General features: G+C 41.1%; 1 protein-coding gene across 5 annotated transcripts in view; it reads left to right on the top strand.

Annotated features, from left to right (window-relative positions):
• Positions 1-16,372, top strand: part of qkia (QKI, KH domain containing, RNA binding a) — a 98,151-nt gene that overhangs the window by 49,615 nt on the left and 32,164 nt on the right. For all 5 annotated transcript variants that reach the window (XM_042500784.1, XM_042500783.1, XM_042500786.1 and 2 more), the window contains exon 3: positions 5,571-5,687. In XM_042500784.1, coding sequence (XP_042356718.1) covers positions 5,571-5,687 — 117 coding nt within the window. The remainder of the gene's footprint in view (positions 1-5,570; positions 5,688-16,372) is intronic.

The following is a 16,372-nucleotide window of genomic DNA, read 5'->3' on the forward strand; positions in this document are numbered from 1 at the left end:
CTTTTTTTTGTATATATATATTTATTTTCTATTCTTAAAAGCCTGTTAAATTTCAGCAAATTTCCCCATGAATTGTGGCTGCCTTAAGGGCTCAGAGAGCAGTTGTGCTTCAGCCACAGGGTCCAGATTTCACCTTACACTGTAAAAATAAACTATTTGCTTTAACTTAAAAAAGTTAGTGTCCGCGCTGACTTCAATTTTTAAGTTAACCGAATTTGAGAAGAGAAGTTGAGTCGTTACAACTTACCTCAACTTCGCTATTATTATTATTATTATTATATTCTGTTTCACAAAATGTAAACAACCCGTGGACTTAGAGACACTAAATTAAAACATTTTGCAAGAATACTTACTCAAAACTTAACCCATAAATAACACCACAACCAAAAAAAGCGAATATTATTGCTTGAAGACCAGTCATGCTGGAAAGGCGCAACATGTTAATAGGTCAAAAAATGCCAACAACAGTAAAATAGTTGTTGTACTGGAAAAAAACAGGTTGGCATGATAGATGATGCCCTTATCAGAGTCCGGTGGTCTGCACTTCAAAACAGAATGAAGTTGTTGTTTGTTTTTTTTTACAAACTTGACACGTTCATGAGACACTTGTCATCCATTCAGAATGGACCCACTACCAACTTCAGACCACAACCCACCAACTGGGAGCCAGTGTCCTAGAGGGTGCAGAGCTTTTGAAAATCCAGACAGAAAGCCGAGGTGGTTCCCAGACATTACTTTAAAAAAAGACTTCAGTCTGGGGTGCCAGTGGAGTTGATGTAACAGCAGGAATATAGAAGATGAAAACTTGCTTTTTTTAGTATAGGTGCGGAGGAGGCTAGATAGTTTAGCAAGAGGAGGTGAAGAGCGGATAGTGTATTTGGCACTGAGGGCACTGTATCCATCCTACTCCTCTGGCTGTACTGAGTGGAGTTCCTGGCAGGCTCAATGGCCCCTGCTCCCCACTGATAACTCGCCCGCTTGGCTTTCCATTGTCTCTGCATTCCAGTTGCTTAAAATGGAGGTCACCTTTTCTAACAGTGTATCAACATCCTCGAGAAGAATGTCGAACCATCAGTGCAGAGCGGGGACCGAGGGAGCAGAGAGAGCTATCCTCTGCAGTGTAAACATTGAGCTTTATTCCATCGCTGAGATGATTTTGGCATCATTTTTATTTACTGAGTTACACTTTGAATTGCAAGGTTTTATTAAGATGATTTCTTGTTATTGCCAGATTGTGGTGAGATGCTTAAAACGCAAACATTTGATGTGTGTTTGTGTTGAACTTTTTCTTGAGTGACGTTTGCGGGTGAAACTTGTGCGGGCTGCTTGGCCAGACACGACATCTGCTCTGTGCCGTACCCCCCGCCCACACGCATGTGCGAGTTTGTGCACATACCTCTGTGTCATTGAAACACATCTGACACTGGTGCAGACACTGGTGCACTAGCCTTTACCCACAAGCTCTAACTCCGTGGGGGGCATGGTTGTAAAACCTGAGCCACACACGTAACAGCCCTCTCTAATCCTTTATCCCTGAGCGACCTCTCGATGAATTTCAGTACCACATATAGAGAGAGTAAACTATGAGAATGTAGCAACAGCATTGGCCCTCTGTGCTCTTAATAGCCCTCCCTGTACTGGAAATACGAGACATTCGTGACTGTTTTCCCCCTCTGCTCTCATGTCATCATCTCCCTAACCTTTTCTCTTTTTATTTCTCTCAGCTTTCCTCCATCAGGCCCCTGCTCGCTGTCAAGCGCAATTGTCATCAACATATTCATGTCCACAGAGCTACACATTCCACTGTCAGAAAGAGGGTGGTATTAGTGACAGAAGGCCAGAGATAAAATGTTAAATGCTCCTTCTGTGTCGTTTTTGGATTTTCCAACAAGCGACCGCATCATATTTTGGATCAGATATACTTGTTCCCCTGCTCTTCTCTGTTATATTATTTCTGTAATTCAGCTACTGTATGTATTTCAAATATTCATGGTGAGGAAATCAGATGGGATCTGGACTGATGGATTATAGCCTGTTAGGCTGGTTGGGAACTGTCACATGTTCAACCTGCATGGAAAAATATTGAAACTTTTTAAAGGTCCAGCATGTAGGATTTAGGGGGATGTATTGGAAATGGAATATAATGTAATAAAATCACTTTTCTTTACTGTAGAATAATTTGAAAATAAGAATGGTTGTGTGCGTGTTACCTTAGACTGAGTCATTTATATCTACATAGGGAGCAGGTCCTCATCCACAACGTCTGCCATGTTTCTACTGTGTTTCTACAGTGTCAGAAAAAGACAGATTTTTTTTTTTTTTTACTTGAAACTGTTTTTTTCAGTGTTTTTTGTTTTTGTTTAAATCATCTGGTGTGTATGTTTTGACAAGGAAGAGACCTCTGCGGATAATCCAACTCCCGTTAAAAATCACCTGAAAGCTTAGATTTTAAGTTATCAGATGAAAAGGGTGAGCACACATTAGCAGGTGCTGGGCTAACTGACTGTATCCAACATGTCTAACAGCATTAGAGAAACATTGATTGGTAAAGTGAACAGCTTTATTCACTGCTTTTACTGATTTTAATCATTTTCTCTTTTTATTTTGGAGAGGAGGAGACCTCTGCAAATAATTCAGCTCCCGGTACAAACCCCCCCCCCAAACACTGAAGGGATTATAACCGGGAGAAGTATAAGCTGGCTGCAAACTGCAGCCCTCACTGTTAGATTCCACTAAATCCCACTAAATGTTACACACTGCTCCTTTAAAACTTGTAGGTGTACATTTTGTGTGTGCCAAATGACAGCTAGCATTTTTCAAATATGGTTCTGCAGTTGCTAGCGGGATGTGCTGTAAAACAACACCCAGGATATTGCCACTGTAGCTTTTGCGTAATAGTTTGGAGGCTGTGTGTGTTGTGCAGGAACACACAGCAGCACCATAATGCCCACAGCTTGGGGTTCACCCTTGTCTGCAATGGGTGCTGTGATGCAGACAGACAGCTCTCTCCTGTGCTCCTTGAGGCTGTGTGTCTGTGTGTGTGTCTTTGTGTGTCTGTGTGTGTGTTTGTGCATTCGAGTCAGAAACAGGCCACCGTGCATGGTTGGTGGCTGACCTCTGAGGACAGGTACATCCCTCAGTAGGCACACACTCACAAATAGCCCCTGCACCAGTTTTCTTGATTCGAGTTAACCAAACAGACAGTTGCCTTGTGACAGAGACACACACGCAGAAAGCCTGTGTAGCTGCATGCTATGATCATCCAGCAGGGACGCCAGCATCTCTGCAGCCACAGGGTGTGTCTTTCCTGCCTGAGACAGGCTACGGTTGCAGGCAAGACCAGTGACGGGGACAAGGGAAACAACAGCCTGGATTTTTTTACTGTCCTCACAAGTGTTTGTTTACGTAGTTAAGGGGAAATACACCAACATCACGTTGAATTTGTAATCCCTCTGTAATTAAATGTGACTTCTCTGATGGCCTTTTGGATTTTGTAGAGGCATCGGTGCGGTGGAGTGCGTAAGGGGATGTGACTGCGTTTAAGAATTTAATGCAGCGGTGTCACGACTCATTGTAACACTTAAAGAGACGAACAGTTGTGCTTCTCATTGTCAGGGAAAGCCTTCCACCGTGCCAGCGAGCATTTGAATATTTCAGGTTTGGAAATTTTGCTCCCAAAAATATCCCATTTTAATAGTGTCAGAGATTCTTACCCATCATGCTCTCCACCAGCCGCTGTGTGCACTGTTCAAACTGTGGGGGTTTGTTTACCCCTGAATGCGTCACTGTGCTCCCCCTCTCTTCCAGCTCTCCTCCTTTCCTTCTGTTTTTATTTTGGCTGAAAATTGTGTTGGATTATTTCAACACATTTTCCCTTTATCCCGTTGGAAGCCAGTTTCAAGTGGAGAGGATTACGTCGGTAAATGCGTTTCCTTTTGGTACAAAGCTCCAAAGCCACTCACCAGTGAAAGGGGGCCTTGATAAGAGAACTGTGTCAAGCACACTACCTCACCTCAGAGCTCACCTCCCCCTCATCACCTTATTCCATTTTCCCCTTGTTTTCTCCCCACCATTCCCACCCAGACTAATTTTCTATTTTCTGTTGGGGGGCTATTTTGACATCTAGTGGGGATGATGAAGCAAGTGCAAGCCCACCCCAGTGTAGCCTGTGGTTGGGAATCAAGCAAGGCAGGAAAAAAATCCTAAAATTAATCTATTAGAAAGCCTGTGAAAGAATTGCACAGTCTTCTTCCTTGGTAATATATCCAGGGTTCCCATGGCCTTTAAAAAAAACCTAAAAAACTCATGGAATATTGGATACACATTTTCCAGGCCTGGAAAAGTCATGGAACGAAAAAATCATTCTGTGTAATAAATGACATTGATTGTAACATAATGGTGAATTTATTTTCTTTAGCTTTAATTTGCCTCAACGTGTGACATTGTGTTCTGTCTCTCCCTTCATATCTGCCCACTAGGCATGTCAAATAATTTTTAAGCACTTTTGGCTCAGGGAAGGGGCATACAACTGTAAATGGCTGTATTTTCCCTATATTTTCCTGCAGATTTTTAAATATATTGAGAAAATATTCATGTGTTCTTTCAAAAAATGTTGGTGATTTTATTTAATTTTTTGCAATTTTTTTTAAGAAAACTTAAAAACTGTTTTGTTTGTGTGTGTGGGGTTTTTTTGGTTTTTTTTGTTTTTTTTTTAAAGAAAACAGATTTGGTAGGCATGTTCTCTAAACTAAAAAAGTTTCGTCAATTTTATTTCTCTTTCTCTCTCTTTATCTCTCTTCTCTTCTTTCTCTTTTTTTAATTTACGTTAAACCTTTTTGGCAATTTTTATTTGTTTTCTTTACAAATCGCCAGAATGACACCATTTATCACAGCCAGAAACTGTAAAAACAGAAATTATTGTTGGGTTTCCAAATTTACAATGGTCCTTGAACACATCATGCGAGAAGTAACGTGTGAACAGAATTTAAATGTTTTATGTTTTAAAAATGCAAGGCAAGTGGGTCAAGAAAAGAAATATTTTGTGTCCCCGAAAAGTCATGAAAAAGTTTTGAAATTTTGTCCATGATAATGTGTGGGAAACTTGTATGCCACTTATTCTACTCTGTAGTGCCACCACCTCATGAGGAGAGTAAAAAGCATCCAGTGAAGCTAATTTGGCAATGCTGCAGGAGAAACAGTGGCTAATGGGGGGCCACCTTCTCTTTGTGCTGGAGAGGCAGACTGTGACACACAGATGTAGTAGATTTGATGTGTGTAGTCGTGGCAGCAGAGACTCGATATCCAGCAAGCTGATGTCATGCTCTCTGGAAGCTCATGGAAAGTGGAATCCATGTGTCTGTCTTTGTGCATATGGTCATAATGCGCCTGTTGTCCCATGTTCAGATGATCTTTACCATTTGAGTTCAGCCCTTGATATACTTTTTAACTACTTTTAAAGTATTTTTTCCATTGTGGTCTGATTTTATATACAGATGTCCTGGTGTAAAGTCATATTTCACTTTCTATTCATCCATAGACTCACCGGTTTATTTCTCTCTCTGTATCTGCAGTATAACTTTGTGGGGAGAATCCTTGGCCCTCGGGGACTCACAGCCAAACAGTTGGAAGCAGAGACGGGATGCAAAATCATGGTGCGAGGCAAGAGCTCCATGAGAGACAAGAAGAAGGTAAGCTCATCAGCATGGCAGAGGGCCCAGTGTGTTTGATGTGTTTTATCTCCTGATAAAATTGTTACTTAGTAAATTCAACTCACACAAGCAAAAAAAAAAAGTCCTTCATTTATTTTGCCAATGAGGACAGCACTAAATCTCACCCTCTTTTTTCCTCCACAAGGATTCATCTTCTGTCTTGAGATATTTCACAATAATGTGAAGCTTGCTAGGATTGCTGTCACGCAAAAAACATCCCACTAGCCCCGTAGAGACATGAGGCAGACACGCTCAGTGGATGCCTGGTGGCTGCATTCTGACATCTGATAGGGCTGTTTGCAAAACGCTGTGCAGTGGAAAGTACAGGAGGGAGTAGTAAAGCAGACGGCTAAGGCCAGAGGCAGCCTCTATTTCTGGACCTACTGAGCTGAGGTTGGAGACTTAAAAGGTTAATGTTGTGTGTCTACATGTCCTGAGACCCAAGGAGTGAGCTTAGACAAAAACTCTTTGCAGTATCTGCAGTCACACAATTTTTTTTTTTTTTTTTTTTAGAGTTTTTCTGATACCAGTTCCAGTATCAAAAAATGGTATTGGTGAGTATTCTAGTCTAATTACTGGCTTAAAATGACATTATTTATTAGTAAACTTTCAGAAAAAAAACAACAAAGTTACACAAGTTTACATGCTGTTTCAGAGGAACGAAAAAAAATCCACTAAATTATTTTCGCAGTTAGCAAAATGTCAGCAATATTAGCTAGAAGTGGGAATCACTTCAGGCCCAACAATAGAATTTTATCACAATGCTTGAGTCACAATACAGCATTACTGCCATCAGTATCATGTATCGCAACATATTGTGATTTATTGCCTTCTTTCAGCTGCGAATTATGTTCCAAAAGGAAAACTTCATCAGCATCTGTTATACTAGATAAAGTATTCAATCTATTCATCTCACTTCAACCATATTATTGCAGCAAAATGTATTTAGTGGACTGAGGAGGATATTTTATTCTTTTAGACTACCATAAGTTTAATTTGTATTTGTAATATTAATCATTTCTAAAATTAAAAATAAATAAGTAAATTTAGCGACCTTGTATCAATACAATATTATATCACCATACTATACAGTCTTATTTAATTTTGCCAACCCCTTATACTAAAAGTATTTTACACTGGTAAGTCCCACCAGTAAGAAGGCAATCTGTACAGCATGCAAGACCTAAGTTTTAGATTTAGTAGCATACAGCTGTTAATGTTTTTTAATTGAGGCTTTGGCATCAATATCGGGGAGACAAAAATGGTATTGTAATGTCTCTGCAAATTTTGCAAAATATATTTTGGCTTTAAGTAGCCACAACACAACATTTGAAAAAGTGGATATAGGAACCGGGGTCGCTCTTCTAGGACGGACAGACGTGCAATTGTTGTCATTTGTACAGAACAGATAATAAAATAAAAGCAAACCATGTGATGAAAGTGTGTTTGGCCATGTTTAGCTGTCCTGCATCGGCCCATTGTCCAATCAGTCTTGCAGTAGTTTCTCCTTTAAGCTTGCAAATTTGACTCTAGGCATATTTCAGCTGTCTCCATATTGAATTTTGATGCACCATACATCAGCCAAAGCAGATAATTAAACAATGAAAACCTAAACTTTGAATGCTACAGCAACAGCAACTTGCATGCATCCCCAAGGGACTCCAAAGTGTGTCAGATCAGATTTGATGATGTACTTTGAAGTTACCGCGAGGACAAATTGACAGTTTTAAAAATCGCGGTATGTCAAGCATCTGTGCATGTATTGCCCATGGGCTTCAGTCGTGTTATAATGGCTGCTTTTGGCTGTTTTTTCTGTTTTGTTTTGTTTTTCTTCTTCACTGAGTGACACTTTTGCAGAGGAGCATCTTTGTTTTTTAAATCTCTCCCTCTTTTCCTTTTTTTTCTTTACCTCCCAGTTGCTCTGATTTGCCAGGCAGCGGTGCTATATGCATTTACGTAAGTCAGAAGGAGTGTATTTCATCCTTCTTCGTATGGGAATCACCTTCTCTGCATAGACACACACACACTCCACAGTGCATAGTAACAGAAACAGGATTCATACACACAAATGTACACAGATTTTCAGCTGAGTCATAATCTTAGAAGCTCCAGTGTGCTGCAGGGCCAACGTTTTCTTCCCTCTTTCTTTTTTTATGGCTCCTCAATTCATATTTTAATTTCTATCTCTTCCTCTTGTTTCCCTCGGAGTGTGTTCATTATCACAGAACAAGATGAAGATGCTCTGCTATGGTTCTTTCTTTGGAATTAGATCCAGAAGTAGTTTAAATGGGAGGGAACGCGCTCGAGCATGTACGAACTCACACACACGCACATGCACACACTTAAGAAGTTTCTCTTAGCTCATTACATGACACTGTGATTACCTTCATAATCTCTCACCATCTGAAAATGTAATGTCGTGTGCCAGTTTGTTTGGGCAGGACTTGGGCAATTACTACTCTAACAGAAGCCTAATAAAGTAAAACATTTATACAAAAAAAAAAAAAAAAGTCAGCAGGGTCACTCCTTCACTCAGTGTTTTGGTTTGAGGCAATGGAATAACCCAGTATTTAAAATGTTTTTTATATGGTCCTGGCTGGTTATTTATAGAAGGTAAGAAGTAAATGGGATTTTTTTTAAAGGTGGCAGACAAGGTTTTGAGCACACATCTGTATTGTTAAAGGGATACTTTGCTGATTTTCATCCAGCTTTGTATCAAAACAATATTGGCAGTATGTGTAGATGAACTGTGGATTTATTCATGCTACATATTTTGCCACTGTGGTTTCCTCCATCTAACCAGTGCCTAGATATCCCCCCCAAAACAAAATATAGCGTAAATTAAGTAATTTGGAGCCGTTTTCCTGGCTCTCAGGTTGTTGCTTGGACTGCAGGCTGTACTTCCACATTTTTTTATTGCCAGCCGCCGCCTCAAAGAGCATACAGCCAATCGAGAGAACTCACTGCCTATTTCTCACCCAAAATGTTTTCAGAAATGCACTTCAATGCCTGTTTTGCTGAAAAGGTGAGAGTTTGTTAACAGGAAGTGCACACTGCTCCCTGTACAGTGAAAACGGAAGCCAAAAAAACAGAGATCAAACAGTAAAACTAAGCAGCGCTGATCAAATATAAACCAAGGACCTGTCACTGTGTTGCATATTTCTCACCTCAAATGTTTTCAGAATGAAAAAAACAGAATGTTTTTAGCTTACTCTTTAACTGTAATACTAGATCTGGCCGGCTGCCATTGTTTCACACGGATAAGTTCACATTATGTCACCCATGAGCAGGTGTGAAGCATTATGGTAGTTGTAGGTTTTCTACCTCGTGAGCAAAAGTGTCATTCTTATCTGTTTTTCTCTGGTCATGTAGCACCAATTTCAAAAGTTTTTGCATCTTTGGACTGCAGAGACGGCCGAGTTTTTTGTGAGGACTGTATTTATATAGGCGAAATACTTCTTTAAATGATTGTCAGCTTTCTACACAAGGCTTTATGTTCTTAACTGTCCTCCACTGAAAATACTCTTTTGTTACTCTCTAACTTTTTGTCCGTTCCCTGATACCACACTGGTGTCTGCTTTAGATATTTACGGTTTCAATAGGTTAAGCTGGGGAAAAGATCATGAAAAAGACACCCAATGGTCTGCCACTTTTTACATCCTCCGCTGTCTCCACTGTCAATAAATCACAAGAATCACTACAGCTTTTGGATGGCCAGGGTGTCATAACTGTGTCAGCCCCAGACAAAGCCTCAGCCGTCGCCTCCAGTCGCTGCGTCCTCAACCTCAGTATTTCAGCTTGATGCCCTGTGGCAGCAGAGGAAGCCGCGGGAGCAGCTTAGCCAGTGTGTTTATTCAGGATCCATTAGCGGCAGCGTTTTTATGCTCTCAATAATTCAGCTGGTTGCTCCCTCCTGGGCCGCACTGCCTGGCGGGGAGTCGGCTCACTGGAGCTATGCAGTGGGAGAGAGGCGAGCAGAGACTGGGGGAGAGAGGGAGACAGAGTGAAATAAAGAACAATGGTGAGAGAAGAAAAGCAGATCAAGTAGACAATGAGGAGGAAAGAAGCAGGTGAAAAGAATAATGTGGTACTTAACAAATATAATGGTTATAATTAGGGGAGTCCTGTCCCCGATCACTTTTTTTCACTCCTCTTTCCATCCCTTTCACATATTTTAATACTGAGTATGTACTGATACAGAGTTGAGTCATTTTTTGTCATATTTTATATGTGGATTTCCTTTGATTGTTTATTATAATGCAAATTTTTTTGATCGTCATTTAATTCAATCAAAGTACTATTTAAGCCTGCTTCACTGAATATCCCGATCTTTCCTTAAGCTAGCCTTTGCTTTGTGAGCCACTGCCAGACAATGCATTTTCCCATGGAGGCTTTCTTTTATTCTACATTTTCTGTTAATATTAAAACAATGTTTTTAGTACTACTACTGTATTTTCAACACAAGTCTCACTACTCACTATTGAACACGTTTGAACTTTGCAATTTGAAGACAAACTAAAGACATAAGTTTGTTGGCATTTAAAACCAAGTGCAGACACAAAGCATTCAAGTAGTCAAGATTTAAAGAGTTGTGAATTTTTAAAAATGTTGTAGTAGCAGTAGTGCATATCTGTCCTAGAATATGAAGAGAGAATGTACCATGAATATTTATCATTTATGTATTGCCAAGTTTCCCACACATTCATTTCTTTATGGTGTGCCACTACAACGTTAGCATCCACTGACACATGAGGATTTTCTAGTTTTGGAGCTACATCTCTCTCGCTCTTGTGGCAGTGTACTTTGGGCACAGACAGAGAAAGAGAGTGCCAAGCTCAGTAAAAGTGAAACTGAAATGTTTTTTAAATCATACAGTTTTAGTGTTTTCTGTTGTTTTTCCAGTGTACTTTCGATGAAAAGGGCCGCATTCCCATGGAAACCACGACTCAGTGCTGGGTTTTATCTATATAACAGCAGCAGAAAAAAGCTTGCTTTCACTCATCTCTGCAGTAGCAGTTCCTCTAATCCTTTGATGTAATCTGATCAGCCTTGGTCTAGCCGACCACACCCAAACAAAAAAATAAACAAAAAAACAATACAGTCATGAAAAGTTATGATTATGTTCACAGACCTGCAAAAAACTCAGATTTCAGAAAGGACACAAAATGATCACGAAGGAAAACTCCCATCCCCAGGTGTCAGATAACGCCACACACATAGAATTTATTTCCGTCGGAACACTGTTTTAAATGGCAGCCATAATCACAATATCAAAATGCTGAAATCACTAAACCCACCTGTGTGTGTGGATGAGACTGGATCTTCAGCTCCAATAATGGGAGACAGGAGAGACAAACGTAGGATAATAACCTGTCCCAGGTGTGCACTTCACACCCTGATCAAACTAGACCAAATATGAATTTATTGTCATTATTTGTCTAAACAGTTGAAAGGAAAAATGACTCCTCCTGGAGCCTTATTCCAATCAAACTTTCATCTAACGTGGCAGCTCGAGTCCCCCTGGTTTTCACTCTTACAGTCATGCTTAATGCAAAACAACAGCAGGAACAACAGCAATTAAATTACAGGTGCTTTATATCGACCATTGCATGAGTAGAATAGGGATTTCCCTACCTTTTGCAAAAACAATTCCCTAATTCTATTTTGGCTATGACACAGTGTGAGATTACAGTTAGCATCACAGACAGCTGTTTTACTTTGAGCCAAACTAAGTGTCCTTTCACACTTGCACTTTGAGATGTGCTCTATAATAAATAAATTTCATCTGACCAGCTTTTTTATGCTGATTCTCCCTGCTCATAATGACTGAAACTGTGGTATCAGCACAGCCACTGGCAGAACAGAATAGGCCTGAGGCTCGGACTAAGTGTTGCCAGCAAATAGACAGTGCCACACCACAGTGCCCACATTTCATTGCTTAAGAACTAATGTGTGACATTGCCAATCAATATGTTAAACTTGATTGGCCTGTTGGCACTGCAGCATGCCCACTTGTTTTGTTTAAAGTTTAGGCTGACCTGTTTTTTTCTCATCTCCTGTGTTCTGATTACCTGACCCAAGTGCAGCTAAAAGCTAGTTTCTTCTTTATTAAGAGTTTAAAGGGAGCTATTGTGCTGATAAGAAAGGCAGAGTGAAGTCCAGGTGTTCCTTTTGATGCCTTGAGATTAATGGCTGGAAATGACTTTGAGAGAAGGAGATGGTGAAGGATATAGACAGCAAACAGCACAAGGTGTAGTGTCCCCTGCACGATTGTTTACTGGAGCTACAATTACTATACTCTGATCAGTCACAACATTTAATAAACCTCTGGTGAAGTGAATAACATTATCATCTTGTTACAATGCAAAGTTCTGCTGGGAAGCCGTGGGTTCTGGCATATATGTAGAAGCCACTTGACGCGCACCACCACCCAAACACAGTCGAAGACCAAGTACACCTCCTCCTAGCAGGTGCTCCCAAATGACAGTGGCTACCCCAGAAGACAAATGCACCATGCAACACTGCAAAACCTGCTCAGGAATGGCTTGGTAACTATGACAAAGAGTAGACATGACCTCCAAATTCTCCTTATCCCAATCTGATCGAGCATCATGCCTGAACAGTTTAGAGCCAAGTCTTTTGAGCCTCAGACCTGCTGGATGCATAGTCACCGGACCTCTGGAGGTGTCCCGTGGTGTGCGGCAGCAGGCTATTGGTGGTGTTGAGTCTTGTAGATTGCAAGATGGAATACTAACATGTCCCACGGATGCTCAGTTGATCAGGATCTGGGGAATTTAAAGACCAAGTAAACACCTTGAGCTCTTTGTCATATTCCTCAAGCCATTCCTATTTAGTTTTTGTGCCATCAAAAAGTGCCACTGCTATGAGGTTGTAGTTGGTCTGCAACAATGTTTTGAATGTCAGTTAGCATCTACAATAATGCCAGGACTCAAGGTTTCCCAGCAGAACATTGCATTGTAACAAGATTATCAGTGCTATTGCCTTTATCTGATTGTGTAATTTCCTCTTTTTAGGGGTGTTGCAGTACGGTTCCTTTTTTCACACTGATCAAGGGACCCTGACATTTAGGTGACCTGTTCGACCTGTGTAGCTCTCAATCTGTCCTTTTTGTCCTTTTAGATTTAGACATTTGATATAGCGCTTTATTATATTAAAAAGAGATTTAACCCAAAGCAATCACAGGAGTAGACTGAAATCATCACGCATTAATTAAGTCATGCTTTACTTCCTTTCTCAAAATTAATTAATCTTTCAGTATTTGAAGGCACTCTGTTTTACTGGAAAAGTCAGTTATAAAGAATTTGAGAAGGCTGTGGTTTGTTCTGTTTAATACTTAATATTTTATTTCAGATTTCTGTGTCATTATCATTCCTCTCCTGCTCTCTCTTGTCCTTCCCTGCCCCTGCAGGTCCCCACTGCACCTGTTCGGTGTGCTGGCATTTAGCCTTGGTGGCATTGACCCCAATTGGGAATGTACTTTAGGATCAAAGCAGGAGGGACTGTTCAGAGTGGGAGAGCTGAAACAGTGCAAACAGTCTCATTTATGAGTGTTAAAGTGCAGCATTGCCGGTAAAAAACTGTGGCACGTCGTTCAAAATCCTTTTGAGGCAGCAGCATGGTATATTGAGTGGGACTGACCTTCAGCCACAACACCAAGGATTGAATGCTTTGTGTCTGCAAATATGTGCCGTGTTAAGTGTCCTTGAGCAGTGCAATGAATCTCCTCCAGCTTCAGGGGTGAACCAGCCTGACCCTGTAATATAACCTTCATGTGGAAGGGGTCTGGCGAATTGATGGTACAAACAGGATCAATAAAGTAACATGTGAGCACACAGATTGAACTGCCACTCTTATTTTTTTAGTACATCCAAAAATGGTAGGGAATGGTCAGAAAGAAAAAGACATTCTTGTATTTTTGTCACCTTTTGCATGTGTGCTGTCCATGTTAAGAACGTAGGCCTTAAAATTTATTGGGCTCATGCTGAAGGGTGTGAAAGCCAGCAGGCAAACAGGTGGTGGACAGAAGATTGAAGTCAGGCATCATAACTGACAAGCAGTCTTTCCCTCTGATCCTATTCTTAGATGTTGTCTCTAGATGCAGCGTCCATGCTATTTATTCATGCTACATATTTTGCCAAAACAGATTAGCCTCTGGTATGTCGTTATTGCCATGGCATTTGATGTGGGCCAGCGTGGACATTCTCTTCAAAGGCCTTCCCAGTGTTCCCTTTAGCGCCTCCCCGCCCCCTTTTCTCACCCTCCCCTTCCACCCTTCCTCCTGTTTGTCATGCTGTCACTTTCTCTCAGAGGGCACACGGTGACCTTGTTCACAGGCAGTCATGCTGGTGTGTGTGTGTGTGTGTGTGTGTGTGTGTGTGTGTGTGTGTGTGTGCGTGTGCGTGTGCCTTTTCCCAGATCTCTTTCCGCACAATCCTAACTAAATCAGAGTCTACCAGAGCGTTGGCATGCACACGCTATGCACACACGATTGAATAATCTTGTTAGGTTCGACTTGGGCAACATTCTGTCAATACAGTGCATTTATGTATCAGTCATGTGCTACATACAGTGCCAAGCAGCCCTTGTGGCCTGTCTGTCTGTGTCCCCTGTAGAAAAAGCTGAGTCACCCTCTAGTCCCCATGTCCCCTAATAGGCCATGAGCAAACAGCCATGGTGAAATAATGGCCTGACTGCCGAAACTAGGCCCTCCCCCCTGTGTGGAAAAGGGGAAAACGAGAGTGGAATATTGAACTTTTTCAGTGTGTGTGTTATAAAGAGCAGTGCCATGGCAACAGGTCTCTGTGGAGTAGAAAGCAGGTGGGTGGCACTCTGCTCAGGCTCTGTGTGTGTGTGTGTGCTTGCTCTGACTCCATGGTGCTCATTGAGTGAATTGAAATCATGTCAGGTGGACCCCCTGCCGACCACCGCAACTCATTGTTTGTAATTAGACACTCTCACAGTGGCTCACTACTCAGAAATGAGCAGTGAAGCGAAGTTGGGGTGGTTTGTATGGGTGGGGGTAAACAGCACATCGTTCATCAACAGTCTGTAACAAACCTGCACCAACAGCAGGAGGGGAGAAAGCCTGCATGCAGTTGGCTGCTTTAGACTCTGACCTCCTTTTGGAAAGGAAATACTTTTTTTTCCTTTATTGCAGTGTTTTTTTTTCAACATCTTACAAATATTTGTAGAAATCATTACTTTAAGTCCATTGCATATTTTTATGCTTTTTGTGTAAATTAAAACTTCACACAGAGGCAAGCAACCATACACAAAAACACGAATAAAAGGATGCAAGTGCAAATTTACAATAAAATGTTATCACCCTCATATTCGTTATTAATGATAACAAAACAATAACAGTATGTTACTTTGTGTACTCTGCTATTGGGATATAATTTGTTTCATTTCTTAAATTGGTTTCTAATTGAGAAAGTTAATTTTTCCATTTCAAGACTGTGTTCTACTATTTCTACTGTTGTGGTCCATGAGTTTATTTTGGGGTGGATTTTTCAATGTCATTGACACCTGCTTCATGGCATGAAAAAGGAAACTCTGATATTGAAATATTGTTGCTTTCATTTCAGCATTCCTGTTTGTCTTCATAAAATAAGTCAAATACTAACGTTGTGACATTAAGTTCCTGTTTTGGTGTTTTACGTGGTGTCACACATCAGAGAATCTGAGGTTGTGTCTGTTTCAGACGACCTAGACCTCAACTCTTCACCTCAGGGGGAAGTACTCAGCTTTCAAACCGATGACTTTCATGGTTGTACAGTGACATGCGATACAACCTCAAAAGCTTTTTCAAGCTCGCTTAGTGTCTGCTCGCTGTATTTACTGTCAGTGGGGCAACTAGAAGACGGTGGAAAGTAGCTATGCTAAATGGAAAGGCGTGTTAAAAAAATTTGACGCTACTCCATATTTGTCTCTACATATGCTGTTTGACCTTTTTTACAAAAGAGTGACTGGGCTTTTTACGCAGGCACCCTAGAAACGTTGGGCACAATTTCCCAACCTCAGCCTTTCCAATTCATATCATGAAACGGCTTTCTATTTAACTGCGTTGAAAGGCTATCGAGCTATGATGTTGGATTTGAATACAGCCCATTTTGCCTTTCAGGTACTGCTAGGGCTACAATTTGGCACCCTCTGAGTGCTTTGGCACAGCCTTTTCAGGGGGGAAAACGACTCCCTCAGAGAGCTATTGTTACCCGGACAGTATTGTCCACGCAAACACAAGTCAGGAGACAGAGGCACAGGCTTGTGCACCTTCACACACAGTCATGCCATTCTTTGAACTGTATCCATGTATCATTATTGCATTCCTACTAGTTAAGTTAGTGTGGCTTAAAAAAACCTTTCTTTGATCCCTTCCACCCATCCATCTTTCCCTGATATTAATTGCTGCAGGGCTAGCTGTCGTCTTTGTCTCTGTGAAGCGAGGGATCTATTAAAGAAGGGTGTCCTTTCAAAGTTAAAGCTAAATAGCTGACTAAAGGACCGCTCCTGTCATCCTGCTTCTCTTCACAGGGCCCCGTCGTCCTCTGTGTATGCCTGCCTCTCGCCTCCGCTTCCTCTGATATGCTGTGTTACTGCACTGGTGCTCCAACACACCCACACTGTCACATCCACTCACTGTC

The sequence above is a fragment of the Plectropomus leopardus genome, chromosome 14 (genome assembly GCF_008729295.1).
Source record: "Plectropomus leopardus isolate mb chromosome 14, YSFRI_Pleo_2.0, whole genome shotgun sequence".
Lineage (NCBI taxonomy): Eukaryota > Metazoa > Chordata > Actinopteri > Perciformes > Serranidae > Plectropomus > Plectropomus leopardus.